This window comes from Saccoglossus kowalevskii, chromosome 6 (genome assembly GCF_978046115.1).
Source record: "Saccoglossus kowalevskii chromosome 6, keSacKowa6.1, whole genome shotgun sequence".
Lineage (NCBI taxonomy): Eukaryota > Metazoa > Hemichordata > Enteropneusta > Harrimaniidae > Saccoglossus > Saccoglossus kowalevskii.
The window spans coordinates 20488441-20516139 of record NC_140646.1 but is presented as its reverse complement, the minus strand read 5'-3'; the positions used below and the strand labels follow the sequence as shown (position 1 = coordinate 20516139).

General features: G+C 36.7%; 3 protein-coding genes and 1 pseudogene across 4 annotated transcripts; all 4 read left to right on the top strand.

Moving 5' to 3' along the window:
* The first annotated feature begins 558 nt into the window (after window positions 1-558).
* LOC144361777 (uncharacterized) lies at window positions 559-6441 on the top strand. Its single transcript, XM_085500620.1, has 4 exons — window positions 559-598; window positions 2181-2306; window positions 3500-4958; window positions 4987-6441. Exons 2-4 carry the CDS (start codon window positions 2184-2186, stop codon window positions 5196-5198), a joined length of 1794 nt encoding a protein of 597 aa, XP_085356746.1. The 5' UTR covers window positions 559-598; window positions 2181-2183; the 3' UTR covers window positions 5199-6441.
* A 2079-nt stretch (window positions 6442-8520) lies between these two features.
* On the top strand, window positions 8521-9534 carry LOC144361775 (uncharacterized; annotated as a pseudogene).
* A 3867-nt stretch (window positions 9535-13401) lies between these two features.
* Window positions 13402-18291, top strand: LOC144361773 (uncharacterized). Of its 2 annotated transcripts, none has more exons than XM_078013576.2 (3): window positions 13402-13461; window positions 14462-14587; window positions 15172-18291. In XM_078013576.2, the coding sequence occupies exons 2-3, from the start codon at window positions 14465-14467 to the stop codon at window positions 16927-16929; spliced, it is 1881 nt and encodes a 626-aa protein (XP_077869702.2). In that variant the 5' UTR covers window positions 13402-13461; window positions 14462-14464; the 3' UTR covers window positions 16930-18291. The 2 variants fall into 2 exon arrangements, with proteins under 2 accessions (XP_077869702.2, XP_085356306.1); XM_085500180.1 differs by lacking the exon at window positions 13402-13461 and adding an exon at window positions 13834-13887.
* A 3482-nt stretch (window positions 18292-21773) lies between these two features.
* On the top strand, window positions 21774-27357 carry LOC146741880 (uncharacterized). Its single transcript, XM_085500179.1, has 3 exons — window positions 21774-21863; window positions 22295-22420; window positions 23607-27357. The coding sequence occupies exons 2-3, from the start codon at window positions 22298-22300 to the stop codon at window positions 25380-25382; spliced, it is 1899 nt and encodes a 632-aa protein (XP_085356305.1). The 5' UTR covers window positions 21774-21863; window positions 22295-22297; the 3' UTR covers window positions 25383-27357.
* The last annotated feature ends 342 nt before the right edge of the window (window positions 27358-27699 follow it).

Genomic DNA, 27699 nt, shown 5'->3' with positions numbered 1-27699 from the left:
GCGCTGCGCGACGACCACCGCGCTTTAACCTCCCATAAATCTACTACGTTAGTGCCACATGTATTGAATTTACACTGCCGATTCACAGGACAATGAGGTTTGGGTTTGAAAAAACAAAACAAAGCTTTGTCACGGAATAATGCCAAATCGGCATTGAAAACACTTCTCTGTAAAGGTCGGGACACATCACTATATGCAGTAAATTTCAGCCGAAGTACTGCACGGTATTTCATCTGTCATGTTATGCTTATGTAAACAAATGACCACCCAGTATGCTATCCTCTATACCAAGACTTTCAGACAATATGTGGTTGTATAATGAGGTTTTTAATGAGATCTGCTGAATGACAAATTATGCTGTTTATAATACAAGGCAACCTTTATGTTTCTATGTTAATATTGAAATAGCCATTATCAGCACCTTGTGGGAATGTTGTAATATTCAGAATATATTGATCCAACAAATTAGTACTGTAGCATGGCCGCCTGTGATATTTTCAGTTCACTCATGACTCAGCATTACCAGTTAAAAGTGTCATTCACTGATACGCATTGCGCATGCGTTCAATCTATCTCCGCCTGGTAATCACATGCTAAGGTGAGTTTCTTTGGTAGATTAGTAAATTCATTGACTTGTATCATTGTACAGTATTTTGTGTGGCTGTCTGTAGCTGTGTAAAGTGCTATAACGTATCATAAATACAATAATAACACAATGTATACGCAATATAATGCGAACCATGTGGTAGAACATTTACATTTAATTAGGTCAACGTATTTAGCCGCCGTTGCGCCGTGTGTATTGTTAAGCGGAATGTCGGACAGCATGATACAAACATAATAGTAGTTTATAAATAAACTATGATTACCAAATATTATCTTCAATATATGATACAAACATGGCTATTCACACGCCTCCCACATTTCGAGTCTTACTAAACAGCCGCCCGGAGAAAAGAATACTTGCTATTAACAGTTAACTAAATGTTGTTAATAAATAATAGCCGGAAATACCCCGGTTAATGTTGTTATGTTATGGTAAAAGTGAACACGCCCCGTATCCACCATTCTCACTGACGGGCCTGACCATTTTTTATAGGGGTGGTTGCTATTCCTATGCACATCTTCAGTACCATGAAACACGTATGTCTTTGAATACGAGTGCTACAGCACAGATTGTTATACATAGACATTTTCATTGAGTTTGTGTGAATAAGTCAGTACGATATAATTTTCCCAGTCAGAGCAGGACAATCCCCTCCCGAAAGACTTGAATAATAATAAGATTAATTTTATTTTTTGGTTAATGCATTTTAATGCAACTACTTTAAAACTGTACATACAACTCCAAAACTGAGAAATATGATACGAGTGCAAATGACATTTTGTTGACCAATTGGGTTATTTTTGCACGCTGGTGCGAATATCCATTATTTGCTTTGGTTATCGATAAAAACCATGACTTCGCTCATGTCACAATTCTCAGTTATATAGAGGCCTATGATAAGGTGTTTTTTGATCTTTCTTTCGGAGTAGTGAGATAGTTGAATGCAACTATTATACGAGTTTTCTTTTTTTCAAAGTCGCGTATTCAACCTACCTATCTCTACATTGGAGGCCGTCATGTTTTGAGACACACTTTATTTGCCAAAATGAACCAATCCGACAAGATCCATGACAAAGTGAGAAGTAATACAAAGAGCTGGCTATTGATATTGCAATGCAGTCAACCCTCGCATTATATCCATTATACAACAAACAAATGCCTTCTAGACCTGATACACGCATGATATAGATTATGAGAGGGAAAACTATTTGAATAGCCTGACTAATTTTGACGTGGGCTACAGACCATGTATTCCCTATAATGTATAGACCTGGCCCACAGGACGAAAACGAAAGTACACAGCATGGCCAATGATACACATGGAGTGTAACATACAAGAAAATAGTGCATATTCATGAGAAAAGCTATAAATATATATGATTATGATTATGATTACCCACAGATAATATAGTCCACTAAATTAAAAACTTCTGAACAAATAACAGTGCCTGAATTTCAAGGCATCAAATAACTCCACTGAGACCCATGCTTTGCATGTTAATGGATACATTTTCTTCGATCGAGACTGCCATATTAATAAACCATCATGTGAGTACTGTTACTTTTGTTGCAGATAATGGATGCTAAAATTGGCAAGTGTTGGCGTTGTGGAAATCAACAGCGAGTCACGTGTACTCGGTGCTGTATGGCAGTGTATTACGGTGAAGGGTGTTTATACGATGACAAATTTAGACACAAGGTAATTACAGCTATTTTACGATCACAACTGTTGGCTTCAACTAATGTTCAACAAACCATAGACCTTAGAAAACAGGGACATGCAACTTCTGTCTGAAACAAAGGAAAATCCAGTTTCTTGTGTGCAACGTGGGTTATAATCTCCTGTATAGATAGTTCCATTAATACATATACCTATACATCTGAAACAGTTTTAGTTCTTACCTTTTTTTATATGTTTGATAAGTTATGCTGTGCCAATATTCACATTTGTCAGTGTATAACGGGTGCACTATGTCATATCAGTTCTAAATATGATGAAAAATCCACTGCTTATAATGACACAAATGTTGACAGGTCATTGTTTACGTTTAGGCAGTTTTGTTTTCTTGCAGAGAAAACTGACCATTTTTATTTCCCTTTCCTGTTTTCATAGTGAAATAAAAACTGTTAACTTTGCAATTTTCAATTCCACTCGTATCAATAGAATGGACTTGGCTATTCAGTTTTAATGAAATGTAATTTTTCTGATTATATTCTAACCACAAAGTTGGCTTATTTTGTATAGCTACTCCCTGGCAGCCATGTTTAGCTTATGGAACAAGAGAGGATGTAACAGTGGTGTTGACATAGCTTTATTGTCAGTTTCACTAAGGTGTTAATTGGGTAGAGGATTATAACTAAGGTTACACGAAAGGGATACCCACAATAGCATGTCCCCGTTTTCTAAGGTCTATGAACAAACACATTAAGTGATAGATGAGTTTCAGCCATTTATTGCATGATATGCTAATCTATGGTGCAGGTGTTTACTAAATTTCTTGACCTATAGTTTTGTGAGGGTATATTGCCTATATAACGTAAAAGCTTATTTACTATCGTTAATAATTGTTGTAAATCACATGCAAGAATAGTAGCTGTATTAGCTGTCATATGCAACTCTACATCGGAGCTGGACTTCTCTGGACCTATGTTGCATTGTGTTTTTATCTTGCAGTAAGATCCCCTACATACTTAACCCATTTTCAAATGTAGGCTACAATTATTGAACTATTGCACATATCTCAAAATGAGACCATATTTTGCTGATATCAATACTGGTAATGTCTAAAAAATACAGTGTGCATCCGGTGATATAAATTACAAACTATTACTGAATGTGTGACATTTAAACTGTTTATATTCACATGGTTTTTCTTCTGCCGAACGATATAGGGTGAATGTGACAATGCTGCGAAGATTAGACAATGTGGCAACTGCAAAAGGGACATCGTCGTGGTTAAGCAGTGTTCAGCTTGTCTACAAGAATGGTATTGTGGGGACAAATGTCAGACTGAGGCGTGGCCGACCCATCAGAAAAAATGTACAGCAGTACAAGACGATATTCGCAAGATAGCACAACAGATGGAGATGGCACCTTGGAGGTCAGATATGGTTAGACAGTATGAGACACTGAGTGTTTACTATTGGGGAAACACACCCGCTGTCGATTTATTAAATCTGATGCACAATGAGTGGGAAGGTAACACAAGGCGAGACCGACTTTCTCTTCTACTGTGTGGTGTTGGTGATCTCAGAAATGTTATAAAGACGGGAGCATCACTACCATCCGAATTTAATGGGCTTGTAGAGTTTAGTATCAATGATTCAAGTCCTCATATCCAAGCTCGTAATGTATTATTTCTCTATCTACTGTTCACATGTGATGACATCATCAGCATGGCAGAAATGCTGGTCCAGATATGGTACTCACTATGTTTGACAGAATTGTGTTGGAAGGTGCTCGAGAAAAACCTGAAAGAGTTAATCAGAAGTGATGCTTCTACGATATTGAAAAACACAGGTGGCAAATGTAAAATACCCGAAAAGCATTTGGATATTATTAAAAACGTTTGGTTGTTATGGCAGGAATTAGGTCAAAATGAAGGACCTAAATTCCATATTGCGGAACAAAGAAAGTGGTTGAATAATTCAGATTCCAATGCAAAAATCGGGTGGACGAATTATGTTAACTGCGCTCCTTTCCATCACCGTCTTTCACTTCAAGAATGGTTGGAAAGTGGAATCCTAGTGGCTTCTACAGATTCTCGTCGCTCAAAACTTACAAAACAAAACGTCACTTTGCTACGTATGAATGTGTTTAGAGCATCGCCATACGACCGTTGTTTCCCCAACATGCCATCAGCACTCAAAAATGAGCCTATGATTTATGGTCTCCCAACAAATGCCCTTCCATTCACTGGATGGGACTACGTTGATGCCAAAGCTTATTGTGACGTTCCTTCTGTAATCACCATGTACAGGAACTATATATCTCATGAAATTGAACAGTTTGGTACTAACTTGAAGCATGGTTTAATGTCGTTCAATGTCTTATTGTGTGACTGTTTCAAACTAACCAAAGAGATTAGTTCTGAAGCTAAGTTTGATCGCATCTCCACATCTTACATCGCAGATTATTATGGTATTCCAGTTGTTCTTGATTTCGCAAAGGAGTTTCTTAATACTGACAATCCGAATGCACTGATTATAACTGAGTCATTGAACTGGAAAATCTTTGAATGCTACATAAATCCACCATCATTAAATAACAATGGAATTCATTGTATTGCTCAAGATACTGGCATACCGGTAGATAATTTGGCCTTTTACATGTGTGACAAACCGTGGAAAGGTTGATTTTTTGATCCATTAACATAAAGGGCCAAATATTGAACGAAGGGAAATTCCAGACTACCGTAGAGATGTGGCCCAATACAATGGATTAAGGCTTCGTGAATTTACTCAGCAGTTAAATAGAGTAGTACCACACCAATGGACGGTCAATCGACGTATGATAACTCACATGTCTGGACATGAACGTAATCTTGAGTGGATTTTACTTCAGGATACACAGGAATGCATAATTTTCTGAACAATGACAATGATCTTGTATCAAATAACAATTTACAGGAAACGAAAATGCTAAAGCCCATGTCTGAAATGTATGCAGTATTCAGCAATTTTCTGTTATTCATTGTGTTGTCACATTGTCAGTTTGTTGTACTGCTTTTAGTCATAATGAATTGTCCAAGGACTATATGTCACCAGGGAGCTGTAATGAGAGGTCCCTGATGTCACGAATATCGTTATAGTTAATATTCACACACACAATATTAAAACGCCAAACAAGAGTTCATAATGGATTCAGCAAGGGGATCATTGCAACTCCACTCCATAGACATTCTGCATGCGTTTGAGTGTAATTTGCGTGTTTGTGAAATGATTTTACTGAAACGGGCGTAATTGGGTCATGTGTCTTTTTTTTTAATTTGCTAGGATGGTGTAGTTACATTTTTCAGGAGCTTTATGTTCTCATAATATATTTATATTCAGTCAGTTACCGTTTAGCATCCATTTTTCTGATATTTTTTGATATACTACAAAATAAACAACTATTTTTTTAGTATTAGTGGAAAATATAGAGATGCACCAAAAGAATTATGTGTATTCTTTGTGGCAACTAAATAGTTATCTGACTGACTTTATAAATGGCACTGGCTTATTTCTAAACACGTTAGAGCTTATTTTAGTAGAAAAGTAATTAATTTATATATGTGAGAAAGCACAGTAAAATATTTTGTTAAATTATTGACGCCTTACAGATCTGAGTTTGTGGATCGTGTAAAAAGGAATATTTAGTCAAATTCTATTTGCGTTTCTCGCAATGAACTTGAAGTAGCATAGGAAAAAAACACCTTTGTAGGCGGCTATTGCTAGATTTAGAAACGGTTTGTGTAATCAGTGAAAAGTCCTTGTTGTAAAAGGATTGTTCCTAGTACTAGTATTAGGTGCAGTTTCTGTTTTTATTTATGTCATGTTTTATTTGATTTAACCATATTATATGTTTATAATGAACATCAGATATGATTATTCATAACAAATCAGCTTGCACACCAATTATCAATATATCATGAAATTTGGTGTAATGTATATATTGACATATTTTTTGTCAACAATATATTAAACCATTAAAGAAGTCACCTTTTATTTTTTTTTGTCAATAATTGAAGTAAAAATATTATATATAAGTTTGTTCCATTAATAATAATTGTATATGTGCTTATTAATCATTTTGCTACATATAAACAGCAAAAGTATCTAAGTTCAAGAAATAAGTCAACACACTGCTACAATTATGTTACCTGTAATGAAAACTGCACTCCCGGACCGCTCACATTATCGTCTTCGCCAGCCAAAATTCATTTACTCGGCCGTCTCCTTAACAATATAACTTGGCAAAATTCCCTCTATAAACCTGCATTTACTGTAGACAAACACAACAGGACGTACTCTGGTGCGTTTTCACAGTGAATGGCATTTTCCAAGCATCAACTGAACTAGCTGTGCGTCCATAGCTCTTCTTGTGTCGGTCTTTCGACGTCGCCCCTCCAAAATCAAGCTGAAACTCTTTGTATCAGCAACAATTGATGGAAATGGAGGAAAAAGGGTTTCAGAAGGTCTAGATTTCAACATATTTGAGGGGGAGTATGCCCCTGGACCCCCTAGTAAAGTCACGCGAAAATAGTGAGCAGATTCCCCCCCCCCCTCCATGCAAAATGTTTGTTATTTTCAGACACAGAACGGCTATAGTTCCTCCCATAGACTTGTGTAACACAAACGTGTGACGCCAAATGCCATCCCAAATAAAAGTCAATAAAAGTACACCATTTCCATACATTCATGCAACCGAAACTATCACCAATCGATAGTACGTTTATTGAACAATCACCGGCTTGAACACCGTGACAACAATTATCTGTTTGAAGTTGTTTTTCTTGGGATTTAGCTCGCTAAACCGTACGTAACTCTAGTGACAGCAAAATTACTTTGCTAAATGACGTCAGTGTATATGAACTTCTTTCGGAAAGTGGAACAGCTAAAAGCCAGGAAATCGTCGTCTGCTAAATTTATTATTTTGGTATACCTTCTTCAGTGACGTCATATTGTCCTCGTTCGACCTGAAGAAAATGGCTGCCCAATCACGTGACTAAGTGACGTAATTTGAAAACAATGTTATATTCGTTTTCTGTAAACAAGTCTTCTTTACACCATGCCAATACATTCTGCCTGCTTAGACTTACATATTTGAAATGTTTCTGGAATTTTCCGCTGTTTCTGTGCAAATTTATAATAAAAGAAACAATTTTATATTCGCCAAACTTTCGAAAATAAAAGTAAACCCCTGCTCTAGGGTCACGGGCGTAAGCGTTGACATCAGTTAACCAAGGGAAATAGAACAAGCAACAAGAAGCTGACGGACCAACCAGAATGCTGGAACTGTTACTAGTTACCGGCCTCTTGTGGCTTGGTACGCAATGATACCTGAGACGGGAACCTGCCAACTATTGACGTGGGCTGGGTTTGTCAATTTATTTATTTATTTATTTTTTGCGGGCTTAAGGGGGCCTGGTATTCCCGATATTCTTCAGAGAGCGTCAGAAGTTGGAAGAATGCAAATCTTTCGTTTATATAGAATTGTTGTACGCATTTATAATGAACCATCTTTCATATTTAGATGCCGCCTGTCATAATTGCAATACAAGACAATAGCATATTCGTCTGTATGTTCCTAGGCTTAAAACATACATACAATAATTTGCAATATGTAAACGCAGAATATAACATAATACTAGGTTTAATCATGTGCAACAGTTGGTTAAACATTAAAAATATTTCGCAGGCATTGCGCATGCGTTCAGATTGTGTACGACACGATAAACACGACAAAGAAAGATGAGTTGTTTTGCCAAATTCGTATCTTTTGTCCAAGTATAGCACCGCCACTGAGATGACTGCGTCAGTGTTTCAACGAAGGCGTTTTGGTGGCAATTATCTTTAACTCAAAATACACGCCATTCATAGGCGTACGTTCAACTTGAGTTGATTGAGTCCAAGGGAAAGTTTATTCCCTAAGTGCTTCAATTTGTAAGTGTACTGTAAGTTCGGTATTTGCAGTAAGTACAAGGCGAACACAAGTACATGCTCGTACTTCGGGCTCATACACATACATACTCGAGAGACACCTGAAAGAGTTAATCAGAAGTGATCATTCTACTATTTTGAAAAACACAGGTGGTAAATGTAAAATACACAAAAAGCATTTGGATCTTATAAAAGTGATTTTGGTGTTGTGGTTGAAAGTAGGTCAACACGGGGGACCTGAATTGCATATTGCCCTTCAAAGAAAATGACTGATGATTGCAGATCCTGGCGCAACCGGCTGGTTGAATTATGTTAACTCTGTTCCCTTGCATCATTATCACTCTCTTAATGAATGGATGGAAAGTGGAATTCCATTCTCATCTGCAGATCTTAGGCGCTCAAAGGCTGTAATTACAAAACGTTACATTGCTCCGTATAAACCTTTTCAGTGAATCGTCATACTATAGTACATACTTTCCCGCAATGCCATCGTCTCTTAAAGAAGAACCGATGATGTAAAGTCTCCAAACTGATGCCCTTCCTTTCACTTGCTGGAACTACATTGATGCCAGTGCTTATTGTAATGTTCCTTCCGTAATCACCATGTACAGTAACTACATATCTCACAACATTGAACAGTTTAGAACTAATTTGAAAAATGGTTTAATGTCGTTCAATGTCTCATTGGATAGTTGTTTCAATTTGATCAAAGAAATTGGTTCTGGTGAAAAGTTTGATCGCATCTGTACATCTAATATCGCAGATTATTATGGTATTCCCGTGGTTCTAGATTTCGCAAAGAGGTTTCTCAATACTGCTAATCCGGATGCTATGATTATAACTGAAATGATGAACTGGGAAACATTGGAGCGCCACATGCACGCACCATATCTGATCAAAATGATATAATGCATATTGGAGGGAATGATATTGCGCAAGATACTGGTATGCCAGAATATAATTTTGATTGTTACTCTATTCGAAGAACGTGGAAAACTTATGAAAATCTCGTCAGTGTCTTCATTAACTGAATGCGAGCTGATTTTCTGATTCATAAGCATAAAGGGACGATCAGCAGTTTTACAGAACGAAAGGAAATTCCAGACTACCATAGAGACGTGGCCAAATATAATGGACTAAAGCTTCGTGATTTTTGTCAGGAGTTGAATAGAGTAGTCCCACACCAATGGAGGATCAATCGACGTACAGTAACCCAGTTGTCTGGATTTGAACGAAACCTTGAATGGGTTGAATCACAGGATACACGAGAATGTACAATTTCATAAACAGTGACAATGATGTTATATTAGATTGAAATGTTCAGAGAATTGTAATTGTATTTCTAATCTAATAACAATCGTTTTCAAGTGCCAATCAATTATGCATTTATTTTAATGTGTCATATATATGTGTTAAAATGTGTTTGTGTCAAGAATATTATTACAGATGATTATGAAAATCAAGTTTAGCGACATAAGGTGATCATCATCAACTCCACAAACCAGATCGTGTGGGAAATTGTGCATCTACTTGAATGAAACTTGTTTTGTTTTGTGAAATAATTTGACTTTGGTGTACGAAGTTTGGATATGTGATGAGTAAAGTTATCGAATTTATGAATTAATGTTTTAATTATGATAAACTAGTTACTTTTTTTGTATGAAATATTTTGAATAATAGTTAATGTGTAACTTACAAATTAATGTATGTATGTGAACATTATCAGTATATTCAGTTGTGTAATAAATGCAAGAATCGATTTTTTTATTTACTTTCACCGTTATTTGTATGTAGTCCATGTATGTTTCTAACAGTGAAGTTTGATATTTTGATATTATAGCTTTAGGGAATATTTGTCTTGAATTGTTATATTCAGTAAGAATCTCATACATACAGCATGCTACTTCCGCCATCAAATCACATCTTTTGCTCCGGATTACCTTACATAGAACGTTCTAAGCGAATCCAGTGTTATCACATAATCAATCAGTTACGTTCATATCAATATGCAAATACGTCTATATTCAAAGAATAATCATAACTGATGCAGTGTGTACACTATGTATCCAAACATGGTCTAAAAGAATTTGTCAATCTCTCCTGAGTGGCTTAATAGTTAATGATTGTTTAATGAGAAGTATAAACAATTAGTTAAAAAAATACCTATACTGGTTTTTGTTTTTTGATTGTTTCACTTTCTATATCCATATCCATTTACAATTATAAACTGAACAGAATAGAGTTATAATATCTCGTTTAAATATCCACTTATCTGTGAAGCATTGCACTTTGTAAAACGGAATACAAAACTAAGGAGTACATAACACGTCCAATAAAAATTATATTTCGTCAAAGATCACAGAATATCTAACCAAAATAAGTCGTGTCTCGAAAACGAGCTAAAAGAATTCACCATCGTGTCGGGTCAGCCAGAGTGTCAGAATTACGATTTCAACATATTGATCATGACTGCCAGCATTAATGAAAATGGTAAGATTCAAGTATAAAAAACGACAATTTAAACAAGAGAAATCATTTGAAAAATATGACCCTCCAAAATCAGTCGGGTTAGGCACCTCTGGTCTTCAAAAAAGCACGTAAAATTCTAAAATTATCAAAATTTGAAATGTGATTAGCCGATCTAAATCACGCCTTCAAAAAATCATGACAATATTTTTTTGAAAAATGGCAAAAATATTCATATAATGCAAAACAAGATCGATAAACCATTTAGGCTGTTCACACATTTTAGACAATTAAAAATTTACAAAATTACGTTTTTAAAATGTCTATTTGCCAAAGTAAAATGTATAGGCATAAGCCCAGACAGACGTCTTGCTTACTGTGCAACCGATTTGTTGTGAGTGACGTCATTCAACTGCCCGAGCTTGGTCATTTGTTTATAGCGATAATAACTCGCGTTGTTCACCCACCGGGTGTCACGTAATCTCTTGTATTATATGCTATTTGCTTGTCCTTTTCATTCTAAAATGTATGGTTTCAGTCAGCCAGTCGCTATGTCACCTGTGATGTGTGTGTATTCCTAAAGAGCGTGATACATGATGCAACCATGGTTGTTTGACTTGTTCCAAAAATATCACCACCCTGTGACCTCGATAGTTGTTTAGTCATACTTCAAAGATTTACGACTGTGTGATTTGGAGGGCAGTAGTCGATACGGGACTTACATCGACTTACACAACGCGTACAAAATGAATTGCTTGATTACATGGAATCCTGCTTGGGTTTGTCATATAGAAAAGCATCTTTCGCTATTTTTCTGTGATGAGACTATGGGTTAATATTAATGCTCTTTCTTTTGGTGAAGATGATTTGGGACTGCTTGTCAAAGTGTTCTCATGACTATCACGGCCCTGAATACTGAATAAAGTATGACAGGCACACAATTATGGTGTGACTCACCTGAACAACCACGCTTACATATTAAATTCAAAGACACAAAATATTAACCAGTTTACTGAAATTCAAATGGCTAATAAAATATGACTGTTTGTTATTAAATATTACAGGTTTTGTTTAGATTGTACTGTATATGATTATAAAATGTATGTCGTTTCCGGGTTCAAATAACACTAGGTACATCCATAAATCACAGCGTTATAATATGAGTTTAATAGTCGGCTGTTCGTACATCAGCCAACCGCCAATGCGATCCATATTTGAATGGTTGTGACGAATAATTGAGTGATACAATAGTTGTTGACTGCTTGTCTGCATTCGGCAATTTAAACCCGGTTTAAGGTAGCGGGACTATTATTTGCTTACTTGTTTTCATCTTCTAATTGTGACCAAATGACCACAAATAGACCCAGGAAAGTATATATTTTTAGAATCGCCAGAATTCAAGCTTTGCAAAGGTGTGTTTGCCATGCCCGTATCTGCATTCTATGACCCGTTACTTAATCAAAGGTGAAAAATTACTTTTTCTGTAAAAAAAATAATTACGCATTTATGCTGGCGATAAGAAGTAGTTTTTTCACTTTTCCTAGTTGTTCAATAGTCTGGTAAATTGAATGTGTCTGGTCAGTTTTATGCAAGCAATGCGTTTTAAAAAATAGTGTGCTGAATTTTAATTACTGTTTTAGTCGCATTGCCCCCCAACTCAAACCACAACTCGTTGGTAAATAATCGATGAAATAGTTTGTCTGGACACATTCAAGTTCCTCTCACTGTCACCTTAAAGCTGTGAAAATTTGGTGTTAATCCGACGATAATATGTATACGTTATTTTTTGTTAAAGACCTTGTATTTTGAATAACATAAACTCCTAGAAAACGTCCATGAAGTAATAGCAAAGATTTTCAAGCTTGTTTATCGGCACAATCAATTTGTTTTCCCATCAAGGTCTGTTTTAACATGTGTAGGGACATCCAAATGTGTAAGGCTATTGGAAACCAAAAAAATAAAGGAATGGGATAGCTATAATTGGATAAATTCGGCATATGAAAACACCAAAATCAATGATTTTTTTTCAGTGGCTGTGTGACCTTGTGTCTGACACATTCATATGCAAATGACTAATCTGTGAAACAAACAGGGGCGGAGACAAACCACTCAAATGTTTGGAAACACTCATTGTGTGTCAGATAGCTACTGATAACACATCCTAACATTGCTTTGTCTTGAGTTTATCTTTGAAACTTATAGGCACACAGATTAAACCTGTGTTGTTGATTTTGGAAAACACTACTGAGGCTGCCTTGCTTCCCTTCAGAAAATCTACATTTTAACCAACTTACATGACATTCTATGTTATGTTGACTTTATCACATGAAAGTTTATAGTGCATTTCATCATTTAATAAATAAATGTGAAAATCGTAATTTTCAACACAAATAATAGTCTCGCTACCTTAAGGGAACTTGTGAACGTGTGTATTAGTTTTTATTCAAAACTGAGTTGTAATTTAGCTTAATGGGTTAGTCGACTGAATATCTACATCCAATATCTTTTCTCACACTTCTATTGCTTTGATTTGCAAAATTCGACGCAGATGCTACATAGTATAACCAGTCTACCGTGAACGCTGGGAATTCGGTGAATTGTTCAATCAAACGTTTTCGTTAATTCGTGACTCATTGTTTCCAAGTAAAAGCGTACTTCACTCACGGACTGCGCATGTGTCCGTATTGTGTTGTGTTCACAAGTCCGACAAGATATGCGTGGGGAATAAGCGTGACGAACTAATCAAGGTGAGTGATTTCGATGAATAATTACCCTTTGGTCAATACTCGTCTAAATTCGGTAATTCTTTAACTTGTTAAATTGTGAAAATCCGGTTTATGGGAAATTGTTAAGGTATATACGAGTTTTTATTCATAACCGAGTTGTAATTAAACTTATCTTAGGTTAATGGTTTAGTCGACTGAATATCCTCAATCTAACAATTTTCTCACTTGCCAACATGAAATCACACTTCGATTGCTAGGATTTGCAAAATTCGCCACAAAGGCCACATAGTATACCCATTCATCCGTGAACAATGGACATTTCGGTTAATTCGTGACTCAGTGTTTCCAAGTAAAAGTGTACTTCATTCACGGACTGCGCACGTGTTCGGGTTGTGTTGTGTTGTGTTCACAGCAACAATCTCGACAAGATAGGCATGACTGGTCAGGGTGAGTGATTTCGGTGATTAATAACCCTTTGCTGGCGAGAATCTTAGCACAGTTGTTTTGAGTGACTACCCATCGATGGAAAAATCCACAATATATCAATATACTGTATAAAGTAAAGCACCCTCATATGCATGTAGGTCAACCCATCGCATCGTCACTAAGGTGACACCTTTAGTGTTTCAACAAACTAAGGCATTTGGTAATAATTTGGTAATAAATAAATGAGATGCACGCCACACGTGTATATTAAATATGATATGATTGATAAGTTGTGCAAGAATTGGCCTTTATAATTTGTTATAACGGTGTTGTGCTTCTCGTGGGCAAAACTTTGCATATTTTGTTATGCCGCTGTGGATACATGCTATACCCAGCAAAACACATTTATTTGAGGTGCCAGGAACATGGGGTTATGGGGTGAATGCAAAGACTTAAGATTGTTTTTCTTTGTTTTTTTAATGCACTCTACTACATAAGTTGGAGTTTGGACGGATATATGTATGATTTGAGAACATTTTCTTGAATGTTTATAAAAGTTTTAAGGTACCGATCGTATGTTTATATTATCTTGCAGATAATGGATGCTAAAATTGGCACGTGTTGGCGTTGTGGAAATCAACAGCGAGTCGCGTGCACTCGGTGCTGCATGGCAGTGTATTGCGGTGAAGGGTGTTTATACGATGACAAATTTAGACACAAGGTAATTATGATTTCCTAACTCGACAATTATGTTTAGTTATCGGTACATTTCATATCTCAAAGTAATGCAGTTATATCATGCAATTATTGTTTCTCTTATAGAAGGTCTCCTTCTACATATAGATAAATATAAAGAAAAGGAAATTTAAATTAAGTTGCCAAATTAATTATAAATGTGACATGACTTGGTTGTGATCTTTGTAAACGCGGTTGAGCATGTGATGCTGAAACATTTATAGGTACAAGAGGGGATAACTGGTACAGGTTACAGGAAATAAAAATAAGTTACATTCACATTACATTTGATAATTTGGGTTTAAGAATCAAAATTGGAAATTGAGTATGGATTACATTTAATTTATGACATTTAATTTGGAAAATGCTTTAAACGCTTACAAAAAATACGGACGAATAAAATAGCTGATTACATTTTACACCTTGCCCATGTCTACGAATTTACGTGACAGTTTTATTTATTTAAACTACATTTTTACGAAAATAAAAATAATTAATTAAAGCTCATTAAAATAACCATTGCCGACCCTTTTTATACTTACATAGCTTTCTATATAATAAACTTTGTAGGGTGAATGTGACAATGCTGCGAAGATTAGACAGTGTGGCAACTGCAAAAGGGACATCGTCGTGGTTAAGCAGTGTTCAGCGTGTCTACAACAATGGTATTGTGGGGACAAATGTCAGACTGAGGCGTGGTCAACCCATCAGAAAAAATGTACAGCAGTACAAGATGATATTCTCAAGATAGCACAAATGATGAAGGTGGCATCTTGGAGGATGAACATAATGAAGCTGCAAGGTGAGACGCTAAATATTCATTACTGGGGAAACACGCCCGCTGTCGATTTGCTGAACCTGAAGCAAAATGAGTGGGAAGGTGATGCCAGACCAGATAAATTCTCGCTTCTACTGTGTGGTGCTGGTGACCTTAGAAACGTCATAAAGACAGGAGCCTCACTACCATCCGAGTATAATGGCCATGTAATGTTTCACATCAATGATATTAGCCAGCATATCCAAGCCCGTAATGTTTTATTTCTCTATCTACTGTTCACATGTGATGACGTCATCAGCATGTCAGAAATGCTGGTCCAGATATGGTACTCGCTATGTTTGACAGAATTGTGTTGGAAAGTGCTCGAGAGAAACCTGAAAGAGTTAATCAGAAGTGATGCTTCTACGATATTGAAAAACACAAGCGGTAAATGTAAAATATCGGTGAATCATTTGGATCGTATAAAATTAATTTGGAAGTTGTGGTTGAAAGTTGGTCAACATGGGGGACCTGCATTCCATATTGCCCTTCAAAGAAAGTGGTTGATCTCAAAAGATGCGGAGGCAGAAATGGGGTGGATGAATTACGTTAATCGTGCTCCCGTGCATCATCGTGTTTCACTTCAGGAATGGTGGGAAGGTGCAATCCTTCTGTCATGTACAGATCCTCGGCGTTCAAAGGCTTTGGTGCAAAACGTTACTTTGTTACGTATAAACGTTTCTAGAGTACCACCATTCAACTTATATTGCCGCGGTATACCACCAGCACTTAAAGATGAATCTATGATGTATGGTCTCCCAACTGATGCTCTTCCTTTCACTTGCTGGGACTACATTGATGCCAGTGCTTATTGCAATGTTCCTTCCGTAATCACCATGTACAGTAACTACATATCTCACAACATTGAACAGTTTGGAACTAATTTGAAGAATGGTTTAATGTCGTTCAATGTCTCATTGGATAGTTGTTTCAATTTGACCAAAGAGATTGGTTCTGGTGTAAAGTTTGATCGCATCTCTACATCTAACATCGCTGATTATTATGGTATTCCTGTGGTTCTAGATTTCGCTAAGGGGTTACTTAACACTGCCAATCCGAATGCCGTGATTATAACTGAGTTGATGAACTGGGACGCATTTGACAACCATGTCAATGCAGAATCATATCCATGTTCATTTAAGGCACTAAGTGACGTTGCCCAAGATACTGGCATGCCATCGCATAACTTTGCATTTCATATATGTTTGAAGACATGGGAATGTTATAGAAATATTGTCAGTGTCTTCATTAATTGCCTGAGAGCTGATTTCTTGATCCATAAGTTTAAAGATACTAAAGATAAAACTACGGAACGAGCCAAAATTCCAGACTACCATACAGATGTAGCTCAATACAAGGGACTAAAACTTCGTGATTTTACGCAGCAATTGAACAGAGTAGTCCCACACCAATGGAGGACCAATCGACGTACGGTAACTCAGCTATCTGGATATGAACGTAACCTCGAGTGGGTTGTATCTCAGGATACACAGGAATGCCAAGTTTCCTAAATAATAATATTAAGCTTATGTCGAAGGAAATGTACATTACTTACAAATGTGAGATTCCTTATTGGACATAGCATTGAGTGAAAAATTAGTCTTGAGTTATTCAACAGTTTACACTAATTGTGTCATAATAAAGATGCATATATTCTGTCCAACCATTACTATTCTTAAACAGTCAATCCGATTTACCTTTAATATAGCAGTATGTCTGTCTCTTAAAGGGGGCATTGATTAGACATGGACGTTTTACATTTTCAAAATTTTCACACATAGAACAGATAATCATCTTTATCTGATCACATTTGTTGCTCGATTTTTACTGATTTTCCTCATGCTTCCAGTTATTGATTGTTTCTTTGTGAATTAATATATGCATACTGATAAGCTAGTAAATATTTTGTTTTTACATTTGGATTTTTTTTAATTTTTGCCTAAATAATTAATGTGAAATTGACTCATGTTTATTGATATTCATAAGTAGTTTTCCGATTTAATCAAGTTTTAAAATAAGAAAAAATACATTTGAAATTTGAATTTGAATGAAAAATTGAAATATTATACTTAATTTTGATTTGAATGTCTTAGTGAATATATTTTGGCAACAGTGTGATGAAAAATAATTGTATTTTGATGGACATTGTTTTGTTTTTTTATTTCTTATTCAAACTCATCAAGAATATCACAAATAAAGCATGGTACTTCCACCATTCATTTGTTTTTACGTTTTGCTGCGGATTCGGAAATAATAAATTTTCCTATACAAAATAAAATAAGGATTCAAACTCTAAAATTTGCTGAGTGACTCTTATTACGTAACTTTATATGAACGAAGAATTATCAGCAGTGGTTATCAACTAATTCTATCAAGGTGGCAGTATTGTCATGATTTATTTCTATGTGTCTAAAGATCGGTCACTGATATGATATGATAGCTGGTTGCCAGTGGATAGCTGGTTTATATCATTCAACAGATTCCCATAACCTGTCATCATTTAAGTTTATACAAGGTCCTAGACGGAACTTGAGTCAGTTAATGGAACTAATTACGATATAAACGTCGACAACCCGACTGCTAAATCTGACAGTTTGGTGTGTGTAGTCTTTTAGTATAGAAGACCATTAATCAGTATATATGACGTGTTAAGTACTTCGTGTGATTGGCTACATGCGAGTGAAATGTGTGGAGGCCACGCCTCAAGCTCTTGAACTTCCATGTAATTGGTTAAGGTTTGGAGAAGTGAATAAAGCGAGTCTTAGTCAGTCTTGGCGAGCTCACGACGAGAAAGTCTTGGCGAAGTTGCCGGCGAGGCAAGCCAGCCTTGGCGGGCTCTCCACAGGGTGACTGAGACTAAAAGTTGATACGTATTCTACATCTGTGTGTGTCTTTGTTCAGTCGAGAAGGTGGTGAATGTAACGATCCCTGGTACCTGAGATGAAGGTTTAATAAGACAATAATTAAGCCATCATAGTATATTCAAAGTTTGTCGCATCTCCCGGGCACAACTACATCTGCTACATGCATAAATACTTTCTGAAGGTATTTGTTAAGGTTTCATGCCAGACAGTCGTCCTAGCTTGCATGGAAACAAGAAAGAGCAGTTACGGCCTTTCTCAGGGTTTGATCGAGTGAAGTAAAAATGCCAGCGATCAGAATTAGGGGTGGCCCATTCGAAATCTAGGAAGGGAGCTGAAAAAATTGGTCAATTGCATACTTTTTTTCACAATACTGTGGCAGGAATTATTTTCTGAGAGCATGCCTGAGCAATGTTTGACTCCCGTGAGCGAAGCAGTAGTGTGTATATGAGTGTCCGTCTGTTCCACTGATATCTCAAGAACCATATCTTTTTTGATGGAACTTGATGCATAGATGCTCTCGGCTAATGCGCAGGTTTGATTAGGTTTTGGTTTAAATCCATGCATATTAATTACCTAAATTGCATAACCGTGTGTGTCACGTGGTTGCGCAATAGAAAATTTACCAACCAATAGAAAGCTTCGTTACAATGACTACCAAAAAGCGCTTGGAGTGCTTCTGATGTCTTCGGCTACATTTCTGCCTATATATGTTGCAGTGACACCATGAGCTTTGAGGTATAATAACACATACTCCTCAATAATACTCGACAGTGGTGACAACACGATTACCACGCTCGATGGTCGGAATGACGGTAAAGCATAATAACATAAGGATTTACCCAGTGCGACTAAAAAGGAACACATCAGACTCAGAACTAAATATAGCTTGAATAGCTTTGGTCTGATGAATATCAGTGAGTTGCATGATGTATGCATATCGTCACTTTATTGCCTCAACATCCAAGCCAACACAGCTTTCACTGTGCGCAGCGACATTTATTCTCGGGTCGGCCATTTGCCTGGCAACCATCATGGTGAAAACAAAGGCCAATAAATTCTCAGAAAACGGTATTTTGGGGATGGTTGTTGTCATCCCCCTGAACAGTGTAACAAGATTATCCCTACATATGCAACATATTTAAATTTGGTTGTTTAGGATTTCTTAAAAGTTAAGTTTGTGCTGTTTTCTTGATTTTAGCTATTTTCACCGGCTTTTCGATCGGTGTTTCACAGCAGCTCGTGCAGAACCCATATAAATACATGGTAGAGTGACTTAGCTCCGCCTCGAAGATGTTGATAGCTTGGCCAAGCGCGTTAAAGAAAGAAGCAATATGATTGACTGTTGGTAAACTGATTCTAAACTATGAGGGCATTGTCACATACACATAGTCCAAATGAAATACTTCAAGGTGATAGTGGAGTGCTTCGTCGGAACATTCCCCTTGAGAGTTCAAGATAAGCTGTTCCGTGACTGTTCCACTGATACCTAAAGAACCACTCATTGGATTTTGATGAAACATTGTACATAGATGATCTGGAACAATGCGCAGACCTAGTAAGTTTTGGGTAAAAATCTGTGCATATTGATTGCCTAATTTGCATAATGATTAGTCAATTTTCTGCTTCTTTCAAGTACTAGTCGCATTACAATGACATTTGATAAATAGAGTTCATGGGACAATGCACAGACCTTATAAAGTCTGTCCATATTTATTACCTGATTTCCTTAATAATTAGTCAGTTTGTTTTCAGCTTTTCCATCAATATCTCAAGTACCTAGCCTCATTTAAGCCCTTTCGCCCGTTTCTTATGTACTATTCAATATATTTCAATGAAACTTGTTACATGGATGCCATGGGATATTGCACAGAGCTGATTAGTTTTTGTTTATAGTCCAGTGCATATTAATAACCTAATTTGCATATTATATGAATTTGAATGTTTTTTTCGAGACGCATTTAACGGACAAATTTTGATATACACAAATCATCTCTATACTATTAGTGAAATTGTCTTAATGATGTGATTCATCAAATTCGCGGGATATCGTGAATTTTCAGTGTGAAAAAAAAAACAATTTCTCGCTCTCAGGGTCTCCAAGCGTCCAGACAAAAACAGGTTACAGTTGAATTTTTGGTAGAAAGCTATCCTGGAGCTGCGGCGCTTCAATTGAAATTCGGTACGTGTGCTGCTTCACAATAGTCACGTCTACGCATGTACGGTATTTATATTATTATTTTCCAAAATAATAAGATAGAAGAAAACAATGTTTAATCACTTGTGAATCACCCCGGTGAGCCCGCCAGCGAATCTCCGGCGGGTGAATCTGTATCCAATCTTAAATGACGTTAATTAAATTGTAGCTTTTTTTTCCATGATCTTTGTATCAGGCCTCAGTAACAAATTGGTGAACTTCATTCAATAATATTATTTAGTCAATTTGTATTTTGTATTTTTTATTGAATCAGATCATGAGCAAATGTTACCTGGTCACATGTAAGTTGTCTATTTTCCGAACCAAACTGGAAATTTACCCTTCTCAGGCGGTCGGGTAGTAATATTTAGAGCGCGGTGGTCGTCTGGAATAACGTTGTCAGTCATTCTGTCGTGGTGTTTGACAAAGTATATAATAACACGTCACGCAGATTGTATTCCAGTGATTAAATTTGAATATTTTTGTATGATAGCTATCACAAGTATACTATTAACATTAATTTTTACATAAAAAACATGTATGTGCTCAAACATAGTATGTAGTATGTGTGTGTGTTTCAGTTAATTCATGCCAATAATATGGACAGATTCTGAATGCAATATAACGGTAGTTTCTCAATAGGTCACCATCGTAAAATATCCATGCTTTCTATCTGCAGCGCAAAAATAATATTTTGCTGATTTTAGTTAGGATTGACCGCGTTATTCACTCTTGGGACACACTTCTATGCACAAACACTGTGGTATATGGTCTACCTTGGCCCAATCAAAACGACGTATTCGGGAAATTAAAATATTATAATCGATATTCATTACACAATTTTATTGGTGCAGGGGGGGTTGGATTACTTATCAATGTGTTGCCACGATATGGAATTACAATCTGCTTCTAATTGTTATTAAATTCATAAATTTAAATATTTACAGCTTTCCAACACACTGTACTTCGAATAGTCATTTATACTGATTAAACTGCGCTGCTCGATGCCAGCGACATACGATTGGTTCGATGATGTCGATGTGTTCACTAATGCGCATGTCTATGACAGACTTTTTTCCTAGTTTAGAGCTGATATATTGTTTCCTGTGAATGCACTTACCCGAGATTTCTCAGTATTCAGTCACTAATAAGACGTAAAAACGAGACACGAGTTCCCAGTAGTTGGTTGATGTTACGCGGATTGTCGCTATTGCGCATGTCTGTGACAAAGGATTTCCACGTAACTAACTGATATTCCGAGTATGACAGACACACAATTGTATTGACGCCACTCAACGACTGTCACACAACAACTGCGCTGACACCGTAAAACCCAAAAATTCGTGATAATATTAACCAACCAATAGGTTTTCATATAGATAATAAGGTAGGACACTCCAGTGAATATTGCTTTACATGTTTTGTTTAGCTTGTATAATAATAAAGGTTATTTTTCTCTGCACACCGGTTGGCACTTCCGGGTTCACGTCACGTCGATAAAGCACGTCGTTACATTTTAGTCAAACATCATTCACGAACACGGACAAATAAATAAATGATACGATATTTAGTTGTTTTTAATATAAAAACAGCGTGATACATTAGCCACCAGTGAGTGCGTTCAACATATCTATATTCGTCACTTTAATTCCAAAAGAGTTATGCTGTGAATGTCGTTGAGCACATACATTTAAAATGCACACAATTATTACGAAAACTGTACCAATTGTAACTTGTAATCATATCCCAGGAGAAGCGTCATTAGGTTCATTATGCTAAATCATTTAACACCAAACGATTTGTTTCTTTTAATTATAGACAATGGACGCTAAAATTGGTACGTGTTGGCGCTGTGGTAATATGGAAAGAGTCACGTGCACTCGTTGTCACATGGCGAAGTATTGCAGTAAGGCCTGTTTGTATGATGACAAGTTTAGACATAAGGTGAGTATGACTTCCAGCAATACATTCATTGTTAAAAAAGAAATGAAATGTAAATAATTGTAGAATTGACGGTAGACTCTGAAGTAGCGAGTATGTACGTGCAAGGACACTGAGTATAAGAGAAGCAAAATCACATTATCATTTTGAATCAAAAATCATAATATATACATTGTTACGTGTGTACGTGACTTAAAGTCAGCATAAGCTTGTAGGCTTAGGGAATAACCATTTATTATTCCTGAGGGGGGGAGTCTGGCAAAACAGAGGGGGTTCAGCATATTTTCCAAAGCCACAAACGGGAGGGGGCAGCGACTTTTTAACAAGGCTGAAGCGGGAAGAATATTTTTCTCTTAAAGATTGAGATTTTATTACACCTTTTTTATTGAACACAACATAAATAAATATATGAATATATTTAAATATAATAAAATAAAAATATACATATAGAATGTAAAATAATATACAGATGTAAAATAATATATATTTTCTCAAGTATTTTTGTTTCGAGAATTGCCCCCCCCCCTCCCTTAGGAATAATAAATGATCATTCCCTTACTGAGATAAACGTACGGTCTGAACAATGGCTCCTATTGATAGGGGACAATATTATAAGTGGTGTTGGTGTCATGAGTGGCAACGTTAAATTAGCAATAACGCATACACCACTCAAACAGCCAAAACACGGTAAGTGGTTTCTAGAGATTTGACATTACCGTGATATTTTGAGGTAATGTTTTGATCAATAAAAATACGTGATTCAAATAAGCAATCTGTTAGTCATTGGCTGTTGGATTTGGTTATAAATTTACCTTCAACCGACCTTGACCTTGACGTTTGTTGAATATATTGGGCTCACATGACTCAAGTATAGAATGACTAGATTATTGGTATTGATAAAGCTTATCCAATTACATGTCTAAAATAGATGATACTCAGTGAGTTTCTGAGATGTGATCATGACCTTGCCTTACGTGATAACACAACATATATTAATACTAAAGTTGTAGTGGTCTTTCCATGTATTGTTTGTTGATAATGTGTATAGTTGGGAAAGGACAGTTTAATTTGTCCATTCTTCATTTTTATAAATCTCTTGAGTTTGGGCACAATTGTCCATATCTGGTCAATAATATTTCATACATTATATATTTAATGGCTTGTAAAATTATAACTTTCTATATCACAGGTCGAATGTGATAGTGCATTGAAAATTCGGAAATGCGACACTTGTCAGAAGCCATCCTCTGAAGTTAAACAATGCTCTTCATGTCTACAAAAATGGTACTGTGGAAGTGAATGCCAAAAAAAGGCATGGCCGTCACATGGAGGTGAATGTCGCATCACGCAGAAGGATATTGTCGAAATGGCAGAAATGCTGAAACAGGTACATTGGCGGAGAAATGTCTCAGATGGACCACTGTCCACAGTTGGGCTATACTATTGGGGAAATACACCAGCTGTGGATTTGCTGAATCTGAAGCACAATGAATGGAGAGGTGATGACCGACAAGACCGATTTAACCTTCTACTCTGTGCTGTCGGGGACCTTAGATATGTATTGAAGACGTCAGTCTCTCTTCCTGATGAATTTAGTGGCCAGGTAGACTTTTACCTGAGCGATATCAATCCACATATACAAGCCCGGAATGTATTAATACTCTATCTGCTGTTCACCTGTGACAACGTCATTAGCATGGCAGACATGATAGTCCAAATATGGTACTCAGTGTGTCTTACACAATCATGCTGGAAGATGCTGGAATCACGCTTAGAAGAGTTGGTTAACAGTGATGCAGAAAGGATATCCGGAATAACTGATGGAAAGCTAGTCATCTGTAGTGCAAATATGGACGCTTTGAAGGAGGTCTGGCAGGCATGGCTGACAGTAGGTAGAGCTGGAGGGGCAACATTCCACATTTCTAAGCAGAGGGAGATGTTGATATACAAGGAACAGGGCGGGTGGGTTAATTATATCAATGGAGTACCACTATACCACCGCCTCTCGCTAGATGAATGGTGGAAAGGTGGTATTCTACTCTCCTGCACAAATCCACAACGAGCAAATGCCAAAGTACAAAACGTTACCTTACTGAGGTACAACAAGCATGGACGCAAGGATAAGTCAAACCCTACTAAAATCAGTGATGGCTGTGCTGACCTACCTTCTGATTGGCCAGCAGTCTTACGGCGTGAGCCAATGGTATATGCAATACCAACACATGCATTTCCATTTCTCAGCTGGGATTACGTGGATGCCAGGTCCTACTGTGATGTTCCTTCACTAATTACTATGTATAACAACTACATATCACACATTGTCGAAGAGTTTGGTATCAAACTGAAGAAGGGGTTGTTGTCTTTCCGCATCTTTCTAGGTGATTGTTTTGAACTCGCTCATGAGATTCAACCTAATATCAAATTTGATCGCATATCTACATCTAACATAGCTGACTACTATGGACTCCCTGTAGTTCTTGACTTCGCTAAAGGCTTACTCAACACGAACAATCCAAATTCTGTAATTATTACAGAATTGATGAACTGGAACTTTATCAGAGGTACCTCTAACACACCGTCATCTTCCAACAATGTGAATATTTTGGGTATTATCCAGGACACAGGCGTACCTCAAAACGACATTGGGTTTTATGAAGTACCAAAGACATGGGAGAGTTATGAAGACAACAATGATAGATTTATAAAGTACTTAAGAGCTGATTTCATGATTCACAAAGTCAACAAGTCAAATGCCCAAGCTGCAGAGCACAAGGCAATACCCAGGTACCATGTAGATGTTATGAAATATGGTGATTTGAAGCTTCACGATTTCCTTCTCAACTTGAACAGAGTGATTCCTCACCGCTGGGACCTCACTAGACGCCGGGTTACTCAGTTGTCAGGATACGAGCGGAATCTTGAATGGACCATACCTACCAATACTCCAGAATGCAAGGTGTCCTAAATCAAATGTGTTTACTGTAGTGTCAAATATAAACAGTATGTCTTTCAATCAATATTGATCGCAACTGAAAAATAATAAGATACTCCAGAAATCGCCCCCAAACTCATTACTGTTTTTTATTATATATAAATTCTTAGTAGAGAGATATGAAAAAATTGTAATTAATACGTTCTTGGCCAATTAGCATTCAGTGAATACCTTTCGCCAAGACATTCTGTCACCTAAATGACTTGCTGGTTCACAAGCCACTTTACTGAATGTTGAAGGTTGCATATAATTGCAAAACACAAACATAACATGCACCGTCCGTGTCAACAAACCACGCGCACTAGACCATTGAGCAAAATGGCTGGCGATGTTGCAAACACAGCAATTAGCTGACTGAGGTTTTAAAAATGTTGTGCGCACAGTTAAATCCATAAAACTCAAATACACATACTGGCGTATGTAACTCTTTTAACTTTGAATATATTGAAATATTCATTCAAACAGAATGTGTATTACTTTTCATTTCACTAGTGATCTTACCTGAACAAAACTTAAGCATATATATTTTTGAGTTTAAGAAATTTGATTTTTGTGAAAACGACAACTAAATAATTACACTAAATTAGAATTGCCGAGCACCCTTTATTCTTTTCATAACTCATGGAACAGGATGCAAAATAGTAAAGACAAAAATAAATTAATTGGACCAGTTTGGAACATATTTAATAAGTTGTTGTGAATGTAACAAGATGTTATGTTGAACTATGACCCGCCCTCATGAATATTAAGTAGCTATAACAATGCGCATGTGTATTCTCTTGTGAGTCAGTGATGGACGCAGCATGGTCTGTATTTATTTACCCACTATACAGAATAAACCCAGTGAGTGACACCGTAATTAAATCACAGTCATTAATTCATGCAAGCAGCATTTAAAACAATGAACTCGTAAAATTGCCCAAGATCTGTGGACAAACCACTTATTAAAATACGATACAATTGTTGGCGATCCACTCCCAGCTAGGATTGTTATTTATTTGTTTATTTTATTTATTCGTTTATTTATCATAAGTTATGAAAGTCTATATTGAAATAAATTAACTGTTTGCAAACGCTACAGGTTGGATGTGACGGAGAGGGAAGTGTCACAACAGAAGGAATATGAGATGCATTGCAATGCAACGCAAAATTGCTAGCTCCACGAGGCACAGATCTCTGTTCACAAAATAGAAAACTGACCATCATGAACCACCGACGTCCCAGAAGTGGCCCCGGGTGTTCGTAATGAGAAAGCGTACCTTGCTGGCTAGACACCCATCACGATTGGTCTCGTATATGTATTGTAATACATGTCAAGTAACAAGGATCTAATCTTGACAAGTCGTACGTGATCTATATGGAGTCGTAATTAAGAATGCTGCCTTGCATAATGTGCTTGACAGACAAGTCATATTTGGTAAAGCTATATCGGCTAAAAGGGCACATATGCAAATATTCGATCGATACATATAAAGTCATTGCGTACATTCTTCCAAATATCATGGTAACAGAGGTTAAAACGGGAGGGTCGCCACGTGCTCACGCGCGGGAATTGAGTCCCATCTGACGCATGCGCAGGTGACGACTCCTCCGCTTTAAGAAAACAGTCGACGCGATGACAGCAGAGGAAAACAAGTCATGTGGCTCTCACGCCCTCGGCGGTCATTTTGTATTTTGTATCCGTTATATAATGCGGTAACAACACACGTAGTTGAATTTTATTAGTAAATGTATGTTTTGTGGAAATGTATAATAGTAGTAGAACATTAAAAATTATGATAAATTATGATATTGGGTTATTTTGGTTTGGACTTTTCACTATTTTCACACGGTTATGTAAATATTTTATACATTTTAGTATAATCAAGAGCTTTGATTACATACTTTGTTTTGTTTTTCTATTTCAAATATCTTCGTATAGTCTGAATAAACATTTTACAATGATGTATTTTCCGGCTTGGTGTCGTGATTCTGCATTCAAAGTAATGTCTCAAGGTTAGTACCATTCAAAGTCTTGCTGTGCCTATCTTTCTCGCTTCAATATTGCGTAATATATTCACCACGCGCGGATTTAGGAGGAGACATGCCAGGCGTGCGCCTCTTCTTTCAGTCCGCAAAAAATGACAAACCCAGCCCATCGGAGGTGCGCGGACGTAGCCTTCGGGTCAATAGGAGTGCGCCCCCCTTGCCGAATTTCTGGATCCGCCAGTGCACAGTCCCTCTATAGAGGATAAAGGGATTGTGGCCAGTGTTTACGATTTTTCAATTTGTTTACTGTTTTAAACAATTT

Bases quoted from the DNA above. Each gene is read 5' to 3' on its own strand.
- LOC144361777 (XM_085500620.1), top strand. From the start codon at position 2,184: ATGGATGCTAAAATTGGCAAGTGTTGGCGTTGTGGAAATCAACAGCGA. The intron at 2,307-3,499 runs GTAATTACAGCT...CGAACGATATAG, and splicing joins ATGACAAATTTAGACACAAG to GGTGAATGTGACAATGCTGC. The intron at 4,959-4,986 runs GTTGATTTTTTG...ATTAACATAAAG, and splicing joins GTGTGACAAACCGTGGAAAG to GGCCAAATATTGAACGAAGG.
- LOC144361773 (XM_078013576.2), top strand. From the start codon at position 14,465: ATGGATGCTAAAATTGGCACGTGTTGGCGTTGTGGAAATCAACAGCGA. The intron at 14,588-15,171 runs GTAATTATGATT...TAAACTTTGTAG, and splicing joins ATGACAAATTTAGACACAAG to GGTGAATGTGACAATGCTGC.
- LOC146741880 (XM_085500179.1), top strand. From the start codon at position 22,298: ATGGACGCTAAAATTGGTACGTGTTGGCGCTGTGGTAATATGGAAAGA. The intron at 22,421-23,606 runs GTGAGTATGACT...TCTATATCACAG, and splicing joins ATGACAAGTTTAGACATAAG to GTCGAATGTGATAGTGCATT.